Here is a 19254-nt window from a genome sequence, read left to right as displayed (position 1 = left end):
AAAAAAGGTTGGGAAACACTGATAAGCTAATGATGGATACAAAATAACTTTAGGAAAACACCTACAAGTATTTACATATTCAAGAAAGGGACACAAGATTGTATTTTCAGTTCATTTATTCATTCGGGATGCTTCCAGCTGTACCCATGGTTCAGTCTCTTTCTATATCTACCAAGACAGGTCTTAGAACCATTTGCTTTTCACAAGGATCCTCTCATAGTGCATCCTTGTCTATTGTTGAAAGTATAATCAATAGTTTTACCAGCTGAATGGTTGTGTTTATTTTTCTTAGCATCAGCACTAAGCTAGCCTTCTTTTAGTTTAGGATTAATTGTGCAACAAGATCCTTCACAGATTTTATATGTACAGATTCATTAGTGGTATTCACAAAAATATATATTAGGCATATCTTCACAAAGGAAAAAAAAGCACATCAAGTATACACAGAGTACCATGACTGTATTACAAAAATTATCTACCAGGGTTAAATTTCCCTCTGAATCACATTTGATAGTTTAAGGAAATATAATGCACTGTGTTTAACCAGAATCGATAATTTTTCAGTTTGTGGTTAAAAGAAACCTGCAAATACAGTAAATGTTCTTGACAGAAGATAAATAAAAGCTGTCAAACACCAAGGATAGCCGGAATGAAGACCATAAACTTGAAAGAGAAACGTGAAAAGAAAGGGCAATAGAAAAACGGTAACAAATGGAATGCAGTCCTGTAAAAACGGGGGGGGGGGGGGGAAGGATCATTAAATGCTTTGTATTTCATGACAATGTATATGGGAGTGGGCAAAAAAGCTAATTAATAATTATGCAAAACACAAAATTTAGAAGGCTACATAATGGTTTTATTGTCAAATATGTTTTACATTATCTTTAGCATACTGTAGTTGTATAAAACATGCATTTCAAGTTGATAGCCTTTATAAATACAATGGTCAAGCCAATATAAATTATGTATTTTGTAAGATGGCATGTAAAATATCTGTGAGTGCCCTATCTGCAAGGCCTCAGCTTCCCAGCTATTTAGAGTCCTCATAACAAACTACTGCAACTGTACTAGAGTCTATGCTACAGCTACAGTGTTAGAGAACTCTATTCAAACTTTAAAATACATCTACAGTATGACTTCAGTTAAATCATTTTAGAGTTTGTGAAAATCTTTATATGTATTGTGAGAATGTAGTAAAAATAACACAGATGCTCTTTTTTTAGAAATGATAATGTAAATAAAACATCTAGACTGCTACACAAACCAAGGCAAATAAGGTTTCATAGCACTTAGTGACTCTAAAGGATTACAAGTTCCGTAAATTTTCTATTACAATATTATCAAGTGGGCCAAGAACACATTATTCCTTTGTATAATTTTCAGTTTGCAATGGGTAGTAACAGTTTTATAATAACTAGATTTTTTTAAAGATTCCATACTTGAAATATTTTCTTCAATAATTTTATAGAAACATTCAAAATTGGCCAATGCAAATAGTTACGTGTAAAAATAGTGCACTATTTTTCTTAACAATAAACTTTCATTTAATTTCCATTATAACAGTCATCAGTAAACTTCAATTTAACAAGATGGGCAAACATTTAGAAAATGTTAAATTAAGGCGTTATTTATGAAATGAAAATTGTGGGTTGCCCATCATAAAGTGTGTAGTTCTGACTGATGACATACTCCAAAATTTCCTCAATCTGAAGGGCTGCAGTTTTCCCACATTCCTTTCAGATGCAGCTTCCTATAAAATGTTCATAAGCAACTCTGTTAAACTCTATGGCTTTATACAAGTGCATAGATGCAACTGTGATTACAAAAGCTTCTTCTTTATACATACCGTATGATGTATTGTGTGCCAAGACAACTGAAGGTTTCCACTACTTACTATTCTGCATAAACTTGAAAAGGTATGACTAACTTTGAAATTTCCAAAGCTCTCCTGGGATGGTCCAACACAATTTCTTTCACATGACCGTTTAGTATATTTGGTTTCATACGATGTTGGACTGATGTAACCACCTCACAGAGTCATTATTCTTTATAGCACTCAACCTACTGGACAGTGGTTTATTTACCCCATCCTATGCTCCAACCAATCTAGTGTTTTTTTTCACTTGGTTGCCAAGTAAAATCTCATCCAACAGAGCTCTATGTAGTTCAGACATACAAAGCAGCCAGGAGGTGTCTTTAATTCAACTTCTATTGCTATCTGGGTCTGCAGCAGACCAATACTCAATACTGTACCCAGGTTAAAATTCTATTTTGCTGCAAAGTGCTGTAAACCACTGTGATACTTTTGATACGCAGTCATTTTAGCTCTTATAAAATAAATTGCAGCATTTTGTGCACCCTTGTTTGAATGTCAGAAAGTGTATTACAGTCTCTTTTTTGTTTAATAATGAAACCCATTATCTTGAACTGAATGAATGCATTTCCCAAGAAGACGGGTTAGCTGAAAAAGAAACAAAAAGATAATGGAATTAAAACATGCTTTTAATACAAGACTACAATACTAAAAGCCTTTGGCAACTGTCTTCTGGTAGATGCTATTTGACTTAATGTCTTTTTTATATTGAATTTTGTCAGGAGGACAAAAATGGCACATCTACCCAGAAGAAATATAGTTACATCATGCGAGCAATTATACTGTTAATTCATAAAATGGTTAACAAATGCCTTGTAAAAATTTTAAAATGCTGAATTCACGCTCTTTAATGCCAATTAATGCCAATTCTATCTGTGAAGAAACATACTGAGAATTGACTACAGAAAGAATGATTATGCCTAAATGACATTATAGGGAAGCTCCTTATAAATATTATTCATTGAGCAAGCAGGTCATTTAGCTCAATGGGTCCATGGTGCTCCATTTGAATATTTCCAACTTAATAAAGAAACTGGAATATTTATGAATTTCTGCTAAAATTCACTGAGATTCAGCAAAATTCAGCACAATCTCCTCAAAGATAGCAGAAAATGGTAGTTATTATAAAAATCACAATTTGTATTTCCTATAAAAATAGTAAGATTTTTAGGAAAAAAATGAAAATAAATTAAGAATTTGTGTCAAATTAGATAAATAACTTGTCCATGATCGCAACCAAAATATTGCTGAACGTAACTGAAGTGAGGTAAAATTGGAACACTGATTTTGTACATTGGTGAGCTGCCAAATTACATAAATTAATGACTTTCAGCTTTATTTCATTGCACTGAAGCAGTACAATATTAATGTGGATGTTGGGGGACAACTTCAGCATCTCTTTCATTTGCGAAATTAACATTTACCCAATTTTTATGGATTTTGGGGACATAATGAAACCATGTTATACCCAAAATAAAACATGATATAAATATGAATTTTGCTCCTCCAAATATGAAATTGTCTATTGTAGGTTCATCTATCGGAGGATGAGGCTCATTCCCTCAAATTATCAGCATGGCGCTTCCAGAAAAGCAAAAAGAAGTTTTCCTCAATTGCCTTTAAAAACTCTACAAATCAATTGAACACTTAATATGTGCAGAGAAGACTAAAACAAACCTGTAACTCACATGCTTGTAATAAAACACACACTGACACGTATGTACTAGATGCATACACAGCAATAATTAAGAGCAGTTAAAAATCAGCTGATATTCAGGCAAAATAATTTTTCTCAGAATAGTATTTATGATCACTTGGAAAAGTAGGTACTGATTAGGGAGAGTTTGCAATAGTTTAGTGCATGGAAAATCCTCACAAATTGGAGCTTTTTTTTAAAGAAGCTTACTAAGAAAGTTAATGGAAAAAAAGGCAGTAGACATGGTATATACCTGGACATTAGCAAGGCTTTAGACTTGGTCCCATACAGTAGGGCTGGCATCCAAAAGTACTTTGGCAAACTGGGTCCAGAATTGGCTTGGCAATAGGAGGCAGATGGTAGTGGTTGTATTTCTTAATTGGAAGATTGTAAGCAGTGATGTACTGTAGGAGTCTGTGCTGTGACCTTTACTGTTTGTCATAAAGAAATGTAAATGACTTGAATAAAAATGCTTTTGGTCTGATAAATAAGTTTGCTGACATTTCCTTGAGGTTAAGGTGGGATACAAATTAGCTAGAGTAGATGGCAGCGATGCGGCAGATAGAATTTAATCCATAGAAGTGTGAGATAACACACTTTGAGTGACCTAATGCTGGTCAGGCATGTAGTATATGGCAGGCGCAGGCACATTGGGAGTGTCGATGCACAAAGTGACTTTGAGATGCAAGTTTATAGTTCCCTGAAAAATGTGCTACAATCCCAGTGCGTAAAAAGCATTTGGACACGTACAGAAAAGGAATAGAAGAATATAGGCCAAATGCTGTAAAATCAGATTAGGTAGAGTATCATTTTGGGTCAGCATGGATGAGGCAGGTCAAAGAGCCCCCATTTCCATGACACAAGGGTAATGACTCAATTAACTCAATGAATTTTCACTACTTGGTCAATTTAATATTGTATGCACAAAATATACATATGCGGGCACAGCATTCAAAAATTTCCATTTAGAGTCTAAAAGTCTGGGATGAATATAATTGCTAGTTCAATGCTTGAACATTCTCAAGCGGACTGCATTTTATCTGAGTTGTTTTAATGAAAAAGGTAATCAATTTAATTCCAATTTCATGTCCTTGTTTTTTCCCCTCTTTTTTTTGGACATTTTTTCCTACCAGTCAATCATGTTTGAGTAATTATACCAAAAGATCAAAGTAATAAGCTATTAACATTTGCACGTAAGCATTAGTAAACTTTAACATCCCAGTGTCCAATAGGGAATAGTTCCTGAATTCTAATCGAAGTCCAGGATCTTTCTGCTGAAAAATAAAAACCTGGCCACTGAACTATTTTTTGTAAATGACCATCAGTTGATATGTTTTCTGTTGAGTTAGTTTTGAAGACCTACTGGGTTAAAATATTCATAATGCTACCCTATTTGTAAATGAAACAGGCTTCAATTTCAGATTATACTGTCAGGGAATGAATAAAGCTCTCAACAATAGAGTTGAAATATAACATTTCAGCAAAGACAGTCTTCTGCTATAAAGCTGTTCTTGAAAGTGTTGACAAGGCACACATCACACCATGCTTCATTTAAAAGACACTGCAAAACTTCAAACCCAATGCTTTCCAGACAGATAGTTTACCCCATTCAGGTAAAACTTCTTCAAAAATCAAAAACATCATCATCATCATCATCATCATCAAACGGCCAGTCCCAGTCTTTAAAGGCCATATCAAATAATCTGGAACAGTTGAGGGAAATACACATTAATCTACTTTCCGTTTTGATATTTCTTTATAATGAATAACATTTCCCCTCCTACTGTACACGCTGCACTGTCTAGATTTTCATACAGAAAGATCAGAAGGATATAGAAAGCTGCATGTACCCTTGAAACTCAGCCACAGCCTTCAGAGGCATAACAGAAAAACACATTAAATGCAGAAAGTACTTGGTTAGAGTTACATACAGGATTAATACGCTTATTGAAAGATATAAATTTCAGTATGCATGCAGATAAAGAAACATGGAAAATATCATGCAGAACGAATGGTCTAGATACAATTTGTGAATTAATATTGATTACATGCTAACAAAGTTAAAGTGACCCTCTACAACTTACTGGTGCTATTAAAATGTGTCAATGTAGGATGATTCGAAGAGCAGGGCCACAGTCAAAGCTATAAGAATAGCAACAAATATGGGAATCGAGGCAAATATTTGCAAGTTACAAAGGTAATAAAACATAAATGAAAGTGAATTATAAACTTGCCAAGGAAATGGGGAAGTAATCAAATGAACATAGTGAATGAAATGTACTGGTTTCAAAACACTGGGGTGAGGGTTTTGCTGATTCAGGCTATCCTCATTAAATGCAGACAAATTATTTCACTCTGGGCTGAATTGAGGAGTTGAAAATCAGTTAAAGCTAGTATTCCTTATTGTGGAAAAAATAGTTGTGAATGGCAAACATCATCAAACAGGACAGGTACATTTTGATGCTAATCACCATCAAGTTTCGTATGTTAATACTTAATTATTATTTAGAGTTAAGACCCAGACACTCCATAAAGGCAAGGCAGCTGATACTACAAAACAGGCATGGGTAACCTTAACTATGAAAAGTGCTAAAGAAGCAAACAAAAATTACAGTTGTTTGGCATTCAGAAAGTGCAAAAAGATGATAGCAATTTCTTTACAGAAATAGTAAAATATGAGATAGTGCACAAGCTGCCCACGAATAAGCTAATTCACATTTAATCCCTGACAAAACTATGCTCTCACTGTCCCTTAGTTCTCAGTAGTTATTAATAGAGTGTAAGAATAAAAAGACTGATGTTTAAAATGGCACAGATTAAAAACACTCAGCCATCTGGACAACAAATAGAGGTTATTATATAAATGAGCTCAATTTTTAAGACAGTTATCTTTCTACTCTTTTCACCACAAGCAATGAACTGTTTTCCAGCCAAAAAATACAAATACAGTTGGGAAATCAGGTGTGGGAGTATGAACATTTTTCATTACCAGATTATAGGAAGGATGCAAGCAGGGATCCTGTGAGTTTCATCCTATAACATATTATCAAAGTTTAACCATGTAATGTTGCCACAGAAACAGGAAGGGGGTAAGAGATTGACAGAAAGTAGGGTCCTAGTGTAAACTAGTGAGGAACATAAAAACAAAGTTTTAAAGCACTTTAAAATTTTAAAAAGGATCAAAAATGTCAATGTTAGTCTTGTACAGATTGTGCCAGGAAAAATTAAAGCATGGAATGAAGAAATGGCAACGAAATTTAATTATTTTCTCTCTCCACAATGAAGTGACAGCTTCCTGAAATAGTGGAGAGCAAAAGGTCTACAATGAAAAAAGAGATAGAAGAAATTATCATTGGATGAAACAAATTATACTGGGAAAATTAATGGGACTAAAAGACAAAGCCTCAGGATCTGATGACCTATATCCCATAATTTTAAAAGAGGTAACTGAAGATGATTATCTTATAAAATTCCAGAATCTAGTGTGCTTCTTGCAGATTGGAATGAAGGAAGTGAACTCAATCCCACTACTGAAGGAAGAAGGAAGAAGAAAGCAAGGAACTGCAAATTAGTAAACCCAACAGCAGCAACAGCAAAAATGTTAGAACTTGTTACTTAAGAAGTTGCCCTCCCCAGACTGGTTCCATCTGCCTATCATCCAAACACCTATCCACATGGGTTGCTTATCCCTTGGTCAACTTTTTCTATCTTCTCTGCCTACAAAAACCATAAGATATAACACAATTAGGCAATTCAGCCCATTGAGTCTGCTCTACCATTTAATCGGTTGTTTTTGTGTCTCAACCCCATTTTCACCTTATCTCCATAACCATTAAACCCTTATCCATAAATATCAATCTCTGCCTTAAATACACCCTGAGGAGCTGTGCCCTTGGTTTCTAGGTTCCAATAACATGAACATCCTCTCTACTTCCACTCATTGAGATACCCCCTCACTTTTCTGAATTCCATCGGGTATAGGCCCAAAGACTTCAAAAGCTGCTCATATGTTAAGCCTTTCATTCTTGTGAACCTCCTCTGGATCCTCTGAGCCAGCACATCTTTTCTTTGAAACAGGGCCCAGAAGAGCTCATAAAGTTCCAAATGTGATCTAATGCCTTATAAAGCCTCAGTAGTACATCCTTGCTTTTCTGTTCTAGTCCTCTTGATCTGAACACTAAAATTTTATTTGCCTTCTGTACTACCTACTCAGCTTGCAAGTTAACCTTAATCAAATCCTTACGAAGACTCTAAAGTCCTTACACATCTTCAATTTCAAACTCTTTCTCTCCCCATTTGGAAAACAGTCCACACCTTTATTCTTTCTACCAAGATGCATTATACCACACTTGCCTACACTATAGTGCACCTGCCACTTTGCCCAATCTTCCAACTTGTCTGTCCATCTGAGGCTTCTTGCCTCCAGAACACTACCTGTCCTTCCACCTCATCTTGATAAATGAAAACCTGGGCACAATGGCATCATTTCTTTCATCCAGGTTAGTAATGTTGATGGATCCTTTATCCCCTGGTTCCATCTGCCTATTATCTCTCCTTTATCTGATTCAATTTACTGTACAGTATTACCTTCCAACCTGCCTCCACCTTCCTCTTTCTCCTTTTTTTTCCTTATTACCCACAAGCCTCTTTCTAAGCTCACCTTTCTGACTCCATTCACTTATTATCATCCACCTCATCTAGTTCTATTTATCATTTATCAGCTTCTATCTCACCCCTTCTTCTCACATCTTTATTCTGACCATCTCAACACATTCACTCCTGATGTAGGATACTACATTGTCTATTAACTCTGTCTCCATGAAATCTGCTGGGTTCCTCCAGCAGTACGTATATTTTTGCCTTATAATCTGTAATCTTCATAATCTGTATCAGTAATTTGGAAGAGGTGGAGAGGGAAGGTAACTAAATTTGTGGGCTTTATCATATCAGAGGATCTGTACTGGGACCAGCAAGTAAGTGCAATTTCAATGAAGGCACAGCAGCTTGTCTATTTTCTTCTAAGTTTGCACAGATTCAGCAAGTCATCTAAAACTATGACAAACTTCTACAGATGCACAGTGGAGTATATCCTGACTAGTTGCATCATGGCCTGGTTTGGAAACAACAATGCCCAAAAATGCAAAAACCTACCAACGGTGGTGGATACAGCCCATTCCATCACAGGAAAAGCCCTCCTTACTATTGAGCACAACTACAAGGGATGCCGCCACAAGAAAGAAGCAAGGACTCCTACCCATCTAGGCCACACTCTCTTCTCACTGCTAGTATTGTTGCTACAAATAGTATGCAGTCTTCCAAATGCAAAACTTACTTACTACAGTCAGAGCTGCTTTGCTTTATACATCTCAGTCAAAATTTTCTCCTAATGTACAACAGACTTAAAATTAACAGGTTCTTAAATAAATTACCTGGGCTTAGCTGCAGGAAGTTGCCGGCTTGGGCGTCTCATGGACTGATTAGGTGGAACCCGCATTGAGGACCGAGGAGAAGATCTGTGGAAGTTAGGGTCATGCGCAGGCGGCTTCTTTGGAATCTTTTTCACCAGTCGACTCACCCATTTCTGTTGTTCCTCTGTTGAATTAGCTAATAACAGCAGGTCTTTTGCAGAGGAAACATCATAATTTACTGCAAAAGATACAGACAGGTTAATTATTTTCAATAATAATCAAACACAATTCTTGAATTTGCAGCAGTAAATTACAACTGAAAGAAAAAGGTAGGCTATGAACCTTGACAGAAGACAGATTTTTTAGGTAATTTCTAAGGACAGGACATGATCAGCACAGCTTTGTGGGCTGATCGGCCTGTACTGTGCTGTAGAATTTCTATGTTTCTTAGTGTTTTAAATAATCATTAAACTTGTAAATTCCAGCAAACTACTATTTTCAAAACTTTTTTTATGAGTAAATCTGAGAGACCAGTTATCATTCTCGTAAATGTATTCTAAATTCCACTAATGCCAAAGTGGCCTTACCAAGAGGCAATGCAGAACTGTTCACTCTGCTGTAAGTGTAAAATACTTCAGATTCAGATTATTGTAATTTAGAAAACACAAATGCAATGCAGTTAAAAATTGAGACAACATTCCTCCAGAATGATATCACAAAAACACATGACAAAACAGACACCACCAGAAAATCCACATAACATTTGGCAATCCCCAATCCGGAGAGACTGCTGCATAATAATATTGCGCTACCATCTTAGCGCATTCCCCAATCCCACCAGACAAAACAAGACCAAAAACTAAAGCTACAAGACCTGCACAAAACCACATAGTTACAACAGTGCAAACAATAGCATAATTGATAAAAAAACAGACCATGGGCACAGTAAAAATAGTCCAAAGATGTTAAAGGACTACAAGTTCAAAAGAAACCACCACACAGTTTCCACAAGTCCTCAGGGTCCCCGATAGACTTGTCATCCCATGCAGGTGGCAGAAGGGAATACCCCCACTTCCACGGTGCCAACGGACTCAGCCTCGCAGGTGCAGCACACAATGAAAGCTCCATCGAACCCAGCCTCGCAGACACAGCACACACTGAAAACGACCTGACTGCAGCAGACTCCGAGTCCGTCGATCCTCCAAGCCTCCAACCATCCCCTCCAGCACAGATTCTCCGAGCACCATTCTCTGCCGAGCGTATTAAGACGCCCCCGCCAACGGCCATCCCCAACGCGACCCTGAGGACTGGGGGCCTGTTCTTCCCAGCAGAGACCTACTCCGTGCTACCACGTCCATTTTTCATCTGATTATGATTGCGCACGGCACCCCGCTTCACAAATAACAGATAATCAGCTCCGGAGTGGCCAGGTCAAGCTGTGTCGCACTGCCATCTTGGATCATTTAATTACTACAGGCTTGGAGAATTCCATTCTTCTTGGTGTAAAGGTCACCCTTGGATTACTTTCTACACCTGTGCACCCAGGTATTCCTGAACCACTACTTGCTTCTCACTAACTAAACAGAAGGAAGAAAGCCCTTAACTCTTGAGTCGTCAAACACAAACACAAACAAGAGAAAATCTACAGAAGCAGTAACTTCAAGCAACTCACATAAAATGTTGGAGGAACTCAGCAGGCCAGGCAGCATCTATGAAAAAGAGTTTAGCTTCAGCTGAGACCCTTCAGCAGGAAGCTCAGCTGGAAAAGCTGACTATACTCTTTTCCAGCTGAGCTTCCTGCTGAGTTCCTCCAGCATTTTACATGAGTTGCTTGAACTTCCTGCATCTGTAGATTTTCTCTTGTGTTTTGCATTTTAAAGTGGTTCTATACTCTACATTCTTCTGATCATCTATTGACTTAGCCACCATTTTACTGTGGGCAATCTCCCTCTCTCTCATCATAGTCGGGGGTCAGGGGCTGGAGACCCAAATCCAGAGACACAAGTTGTCATTCTCCCTTAATACATTAATATAAGTATTATTATTTCTATCAGATAAATGATCAAGTAGCTGCAACCTTTAAAATAAATCTAGGCCTTTAGTTACTCTTCAATCTAGTGGCACTTGTACTTTGTTCACTCTGAGATAATGATGCAGAAATCTACTCTGAAAAATCATGCAAGAAATTCATCACTTTCCAGATGCTATGGCTTTTAAGTAATTACCTTTTCTTAAGTACTGTGAGATGCACTTAAATTTCAGTCCCAATAACACTAATGCATTTCCACTTCCGAATGCATGCAATAGGAAATGTCAAACAATCACTAATATTCCATTACAAGAGATTTGCAAGGTGTTGAAGCTTCTTTAGAAAAGCTTATTGAATGAGCCCTACATTTTGCTGCTCTATTTCCTCACTTTCAATTTTCACCACTGTGTAATTTTAGATTGTTTTAAATAATACACAAAGATTACGGTAAATGTTCTTCTATACTTCAAATCAGAACTAAGGAGAATTTGTACTATTTTAACCAGATTTAAAAAGGATATACAGTACATCCTACAGAGTATGCTAACAATAAAAAAGGGAGCAAAACAATCAGAAACAGCTTTAATTAAAATACAAATAAATTTTCAAGCAGCGTCTAATTGTCCACTTGGTATCAGCAATTTTTGATGAATTTTATTATGGGGGACCACTGAATTTTAAATAGTATGCAAAATGACAAAACATCCTACTTTATGCTACATTTAACACAATGTAAAATGAAAACACATTTTGGTACTGACCTTTACATGGTGCTATAAGGTCCTCTTTTTTATCCATGTGATCTTTGTGGCATTTGATATGGCAACGGCGACACTCCAGAGCTGGTGGGGGTTTAAACATTTGCCACAGTGGTTTTGGGCAAGCCTCACAGTTGGTTGGGAAATGGTAGAGGGTTGGTATAAATTCATGTCCTTTGTGAGGAATGTAGCTTGACTTCTCTCCCAAGGCAGGAGGCTCCACAGGGAATTCTTGTTCCTTTCTACTTTCACCCTCATTAGCATACAGGATCTAGGAAGCACAAAAATAATATTTAATGCTAGTCAGATGTTAAAAATAATCATGATTAAAAATACTTTAAGTTGAAAATATAACAAGTATTCATTGTATTTCAAAGCCAGATGCAGAATTCCACTGACCTGAAATATTCTGGGAATCTCTTTGGCATCTGCTCTATATACATCACCCTGTGTAACTTGCCGAACATGGAACAATTTGCTGTGATAAAAAAAATCATGCAAAATTAAAGTAAAAGCACAAATCTCAGGTTCCACTTGAACCAATTATTTACAATTTTAAAAACTAGGTATTTAAAAGGTAAAGTGGAAGTAACTCTTAATGCTATACCAGACAAAAGCTATATTTTATTAAAATTTCCTTAAATCTGGCACTGGTTTTGTTTCATACTGAATTTACACAGGAACAAAGCTTATGGAAAAGATGAGGTATGCTCACTCAACTCTTACCACTGTACCCAAGGAAAATTAAAGAATTACAAGTTTCAATTACAGTGATACTTTATTCTAACAAGAACAGACAACAGGCTCTTCTACATGGTTAGAATTGAGTACAAAAACCACATGAAAATTAATAAAAATAATTGTTCATGGGAAATTTTACATCTTGGAAACAGCTGCTCAGCCCATGTTTTGAGATTCTGTCCTAGCACAAAAATATATTTTTCTGAACAGTATCTATTTCTATTTTGGGAATTCATCTAAAATTGTTGTGAATTATATGTGTTCCAGGAAGCACAATTGTATTTGTATCTAAATTATTATTATATTTACATCTTCTATACGGTGGTGAGCTGCTGGGTTAATTCTTCTCTGCAGTGGTGTGTCGCTGGGGCAATGGCATCAACACGGGTGAACACACTGGAGGCTGTGGTAGAACAATGGACCCTACAGAAAATCCTGGCAATTCTGGACATGCTTCACACCTGCTGCATGCCACATTGGCTGAACAGAGGAGCACTTTTAGTAATAGACTAAACTGCACGGCTCCAAAGGGCACTACATGAGGACATTCTTACACTTAGCCATTAGGCCCTATGTCTACCTATAGCCGGGGAAGTGATGACTCCCTCCTGTTAAGATTGTTTGAGGTAACTTTCTACTTCTCTTCTGATATTTATATCTGTAATTTGTAATGTCACTGTGACACTGCAATTTCCTTTGGGATCAATAAAGTATCTAAATTTTGAGAGGTACAATAAAACTGTGATAATTTGGCATACTTGGGAATTGGGTAGTGATGGATTAGCACATTCAATTTCTTATAAAAGATTTTATGTTGTAGTGAACCATGCAAGTTGGAAGGGAGTACCCAAACTTGGGCCCATGGACATTGGAAGGGAGTGTGGGAAACACCACTAGTGAGCAAAAATGCAGAACCACCTGAGGTCCTCCGTTGTTCAGGGTCGATTAAAGATGTTGCGTTCTCATTGTCTACATAATACTGAAACCAGGGCAATACGATATGGAAAGCAAACTGTTGCCCATGCAGCAGGCTCTTCCTCTCCAAAACAGCTGATGAATCTAAAGGAATGGCAGAGACTGACATAGTTTGGCACCACCAGTGTCGCAGGAGTTGCCAGTCACCACTGAAATCAATGCAGGGCTGCCTCAGGGACTACAGCTCCGTATTTAGTCCCAAAGCTTTCTCCTTGAGTGGATATAACCACAAAGAAGAGGAGGTTTGAGATCAAAGTCTTCCTTCTCCTAGATGAGCTGTCAACTATGGCTGATGAACCCCATCTGCCCAAAGTGGCTGGTTTTAAGGCACTGTAACCCATCTTTGCCCCTTTCCGTCAGTAAAAATGGTTTTGCCAGGCTTAGTTGATAAGTCACACGTCAAAGTCAGGAGCTGAACTTGCTTTTCAGAGGCTGAGATGCCTGGTATTGGGAGCATTTGATAGGCAGTGGGTAAGTATCCCCACAACAACCGCCAGCAAAAACAACTTCAACCATCAAGAGTTCTGAATAACCAGAACGGATTATTGGGAGTTCTACTGTACTAGATAACTCAATTGTACTTTCAATGTTTAAAGTTGTTTTCATGTTCATGGATTGGGAAACTAATGACAGACTTTCAGAGGCCACAAAGCAGCATAATAGGATATTATAAAGGGGTTTCATCCATTCCCTCTCTGCTTGAATAAATAGTAAAAGAGAAAACAATGAAGATAAGGGAACTAATGAAAAGGGGAGTCAAAAACTATTCATTTATAGTACTAATTGGTAGCAAGACTCATTTTAAGTTTGAAGCAATTTAAATATTAAAGGTTTATCAGAATAAAATGAGCTACTTACTCAATATCCAACACCATAGAAGGATTAGACAATTCTTTGTCTTGCTCGCTGTCATAAAATAGGATCTTTTTACTGCTCACAACTACATACTGCAAAATAAAATCATATTTGCTTCAGAGAAAATATAGTCAAATGGTGAATAGAATATGAAGCGTGATTTTCTATGAACAATTCTGTAAGCAAACATGTAAACATCAGTGCTATTCATGAATCACCACATGGGCAAAATTCTAGACCACAACGCACAAAATTTGGTCATGCGATGAGATTTCCTCCCAACATCACAACTGAGTTTCCAAATTGATGACTGATCAGCTGGTTGATAAGTACATAAAGGTCAAGCATTTGGAACATACACCACAATTAATAGTGTTCTAATGATGTTTCCCAGTATGGTGACAAAACGTTTGCAAGTAAATTGCCACAAATGGAGATGGTCTCAGTATTAACAACAAAATTATCCATGATGGTTTTGTACTTGAAGGTGAGAAGAGCGTTTTACTGTTTGTTGATAGATCACTGGCCCAAAATATTATCTCTGCTTTTCTCTCATTCATGCAGTCTGGCCTACATACAATTTCATCTTATTTTTTCTTTAACTTCAAAATAGTCTCTGAGAATATGTTTATTCTCCAGAATTATTCTAGAATAGTAAACAATTTGAAAACACATGATCCAGACAGATTTAGCCATGGATGCCAAACCAATTTTTAGGAAGGAATATTGAAATTCCATAACTCTAGAACATGTGGAAGCAAATACCCAGAGTAGATATCAACCTTAATTAAATAATTTGTCTGTCTTTAACAAAAAATACTTAGCCAAATTGACTCAAATTGTTCTTTAAAAAATAAACTTTAAACAAAATATTTGCATAAAAGTAACTGAACATGTTCTGTTTCTGCCTGCAAATCACCCGAAATTTGCAAATAAAATAAAATGTCCATTTATCAAAGCTATAAGCAGGTATATTATTCCCCTGCGCTGATAGCTACCTTTAAGTGCTCTAGTAAAGATAGTCATTACTATCTGCGCCACTGTATGCAAATTGCCACAAGTTCGAGATCTTAACTACCAACATAATTACAAGTAATACATTTTAATCAGGCAAGGGACAGCTAGTCTGGTTAATAATAAAGAATTTATTCATATACCTGTTTCCGCCACAGAAATTTTTTTGTGTTATTTCTCATGGGCAAGGAAAGCCAGCCTTCCAGTCTGGATTCTACAAAAAGCAATTAAAAACAATGACAATTAGGCTAAAGTTCCGGGTACCAAATGGGTGATATCAGTATCCCTTTCTTATGACACAGGAGGACGTTAATATTACTGAATTGATCCAGCTCATGAACACACGCAGCATTCCAATTCTCCCACACACATCTCTCTGCAACCTATGCTCTCTCATGTATCCCATCAACCCCAGCTCTTACCTTTCTCTTCCTTTCTCCTCATTAAAGTTATTATAGGAGACATTTAACACATCAGCATTTCTGTGCAAGAGGGAGCAAGCTAGAGCTTCCCATGGTGAGTCTTACTTCAGTGATGGACAAGTTGTTCAAGAAGATTCTCAGAGGAAGGATTTATTAGCATTTGGAGAGACTAGCTGATTAGGGATAGTCAGCATGGCTTTGTCAAGGGCAGGTCCTTCCTTAGAGCCCTGATTGAACTCTTTGAGGATTTAACAAAACACATTAAAGAAGGCAGAGCAGTGGATTTAGTGTATATGGATTTCAGTAAGGCATTTGATAAGGTTCCCCATGCAAGGCTCAATCAGAAACTAAGGAGGTATGGGATCCAAGGAGACCTTGCTTTGTGGATCCAGAATTGGCTTGCCCTCTGAAGGTGGTTGCAGATGTTTCATGTTTTGAATGGAGGTCGATGACCAGTGATGTTCCGCAGGGATCTGTTTAGGGACCCCTCATCTTTGTGATTTTTATAAATGACTTGGATGAAGTAGGGTGGGTTATTAAGTTTGGGGGTGTTGTGGATAGTCTGGAGGGTTGTCAGAGGTTACATCAGGACATTGATAGGATGCAGAACTGGGCTGAGAAGAGGCAGATGGAGTTCAACCCAGAGTGTGAGGTGGTTCATACTGGAAGGTCAAATATGAAGGCAGAATATAATATTAATGGTAAGACTTCTAGCAATGTGGAGGATCAGAGATCTTGAATTCCGTATCCATAGGACACTCAAAGTTATTGTGCAGGTTGACAGTGTTATTGAGAAGGCATATGGTGTGTTGGCATTCATCAACCATGGATTTGAGTTCAGGAGCCGTGAGGTAATGTTGCAGATATACAAGACCTCGGTTAGACCCCACTTGAAGTACTGTGTTCAATTCTGGTCACCTCACCGCAGGAAGGATGTGGATACTATTGAAAGAGTGCAGAGGAGATTGACGAGGATGTTGCATGGATTGGAGAGTATGCCTTTTGAAACTTGAGTGAACTCTGTGGACCGAAGGGCCAGTAATGTGTTGTAGATGTCTATGAAAACTAACCTCCCACCCCACCTCACCAGTCTAACTTATACATACTCTATTGACATACTATCAAGAGGATGTACCCACACTCCTGGAGCTGTAAGCTTCAGCAACTTCAACAATAAATTCTTATGTTCCAAATATCCATAAGACACCGTTTACTTTGAATTTGGAATCTTGAAAATATCTGCCAGTGTGAAAAAAGCAATGGAGCAATTTTTGCCAAGCTTAAACTAAATAAAACTAAATAAATTTAAAAGAGAATTGCAGAACTATTTCCAATCACAACTTGAAACCTATGCAGGTTCTTCAGCCATAAATTATGGCGATTTAGAATAATATTCTTATACACTTAATTAAGTGACCCAAAGAACCCAAAATCTGCTAATAGATAAAATTTGACATCCAAACTCAAATTGAAATTTGTGTAAATATCACAGCTCTTAAAATAAAAATCAGCTTTAATCTCGAATTTGCATATTAAGCCAGAACAAAAAGCCACGTGATCAACACTAGGGGTTAGGCTAATCAGCTAAGCCAACAATTTGGAAGTTAATAGGTTATGTTTTAGCACTTTCACTAGCATTTTTAGCTAAACATATTCATAGAAATTTAGTTTCTACAGGTAGATCAATTCCAGTTAAGCAAGATAGATTTTTTTAAAGATAAAATTGAATTTTTGCAGTGCATTTTAACGATCAATTTTCTTCTGTATCCTCATTTGTGCATCTCCTTCAAACAACATTCTTTGTTGTTATAAAGAACGCCAGGCATACTCTAATATCTGAGTTTTAATAAACACAAGCAGAAAGAGCTTTATCACATGCAGTACATCACCTGCAGAATCAGGTTCAAGCTCAGTTTCAGAATCAGGGTCAGACTGTACGTGTACAATGGTCTCTGTATCGTCGTCTGAGCCAGACTCATAATCAAAACCATGAAGGTGAGAATAAGAGGGCTTAGTGTCAATGGTGACAGAAGTGGAAGAACGCTTGTAGCTAAAAGACATGGACTCCGTGGTGTGGGATTGAGTGATTCGAACTGAGAAAACCAAGGTGACAAGACAAGTAGAAAAGTGAAGATGTTTACTTTCCATTGTTTTAATTAGTGCAGACAAGGATAAAACATTAAATTAAATTGAACAAAAGTAGTCAAAAAGTAAAAGAATGAAATAAGTTAATTATATACAACATTTTGTCTTGCAAAATATTTTTAGTTGGGTGGATGAAACTATTTTTTTCAAACTATAATATAATAATTTTAGAATTCTATACTAGCTGATACAAGAGAGCAATACAATTCATTCCATTATCTATGAAGTATTCCATCTTTTCCTTCTTTATGACTTTAGTTTCCTTTTGTTAGTCCTGAAAAGCTTCCCAATCCTCTAACTTCTCACTGCTTTTTGCTCTATTATATTCTTTGGTTTTGATAATGGCTTTGATTTCTCTTGTCAGCAATGGTTGTGTCAACCTGCCTTTAGAATACTTCTTCCTATTTGGGATGTATATATCCTGTGCCTTCCAAATTGCTCCCAGAAATTCTAGCCATTGCTGCTCTGCTGCCATCCCTGCCAATGCTCTTTTCCAATCAATTTTGACCAGCTCCTCTCTCATACCTCTGTAATTCCCTTTACTCCACTGTAATACTGATACATCCGACTTTACCTTCTCCTCAAATTGCAGGGCTAGTACTATCATATTATGATTACTGATCCCGAAGCTCTCTAATCAATTCTGGTTCATTACACATGCCATCTCCCGATCAGGAAGCGGATTCACTTTGATTAGAAGGGCAAATCATCCCACAGCATGTTGCACAAAACCTTTACTGTCTTTTCATAATCTACTAGAAAGTTTTACTGTATGGCATATCAAAACATCCATTCACCAAAATATGAAGAGCTAATGGGGAGTATTTATTTTGCACCTTTAATGTACATCTGGCAGGTGGCTTGTCAACAAAATCTGATTGAGGATTAAATGGTTCACTTTGATGGAGAGGTTTAGATTGGGAATTCTAGTTTTCACTTAAATATTGTAACCTTTTGTACCTGAATGAAACAGCTAAATTTCAATTGGAAATAAAAATTGTTTTAATGGCATTTTAGTACCTATTTACTTAAACAATGAATTACTATGGTCATTCAGGTCAGTGAAGACATTTTACTGTATAATATGGCTTTTTGAGAGAGAGGATACACGAACCAGATGAAAGACTTGCTGTTAATCCTGTGGGGAAGCTACAGTGCCCTCAAAATGTTGCCAAGTTTAGTTAGTAATTAGGAACTTGCATCGTAGATCAGCTCAGTCCTATTAAGTGCTCCCACTCCTACATTAATATTGAAAGTGTTATTATAGAAGATTGAGAGGCAATAATTTGAAGTGACAGAGAAACTTAGGATTGGATTTTGAACACAGGAATAAGTACA

At 36.9% G+C, this 19254-nt stretch overlaps 1 protein-coding gene across 3 annotated transcripts in view; it reads right to left on the bottom strand.

Moving 5' to 3' along the window:
* Positions 1-2195: 2195 nt before the first annotated feature.
* rock2a (rho-associated, coiled-coil containing protein kinase 2a) overlaps positions 2196-19254 on the bottom strand; it is a 209748-nt gene continuing 192689 nt past the window's right edge. The window contains exons 27-32 of one of the 3 annotated variants that reach the window (XM_059981881.1): positions 15493-15563; positions 14339-14427; positions 12164-12242; positions 11768-12035; positions 8999-9215; positions 2196-2461 (exon numbers count right to left, since the gene is read on the bottom strand). In XM_059981881.1, coding sequence (XP_059837864.1) covers positions 2458-2461; positions 8999-9215; positions 11768-12035; positions 12164-12242; positions 14339-14427; positions 15493-15563 — 728 coding nt within the window. In that variant the 3' untranslated portion in view covers positions 2196-2457. The other 2 variants (XM_059981879.1, XM_059981882.1) reach the window with 2 other exon arrangements.

Source organism: Hypanus sabinus, chromosome 10 (assembly GCF_030144855.1).
Source record: "Hypanus sabinus isolate sHypSab1 chromosome 10, sHypSab1.hap1, whole genome shotgun sequence".
NCBI classification, from domain to species: domain Eukaryota; kingdom Metazoa; phylum Chordata; class Chondrichthyes; order Myliobatiformes; family Dasyatidae; genus Hypanus; species Hypanus sabinus.
Note: the sequence above shows the minus strand (reverse complement) of the source record. Positions and strands in the feature narration are given on the sequence as shown.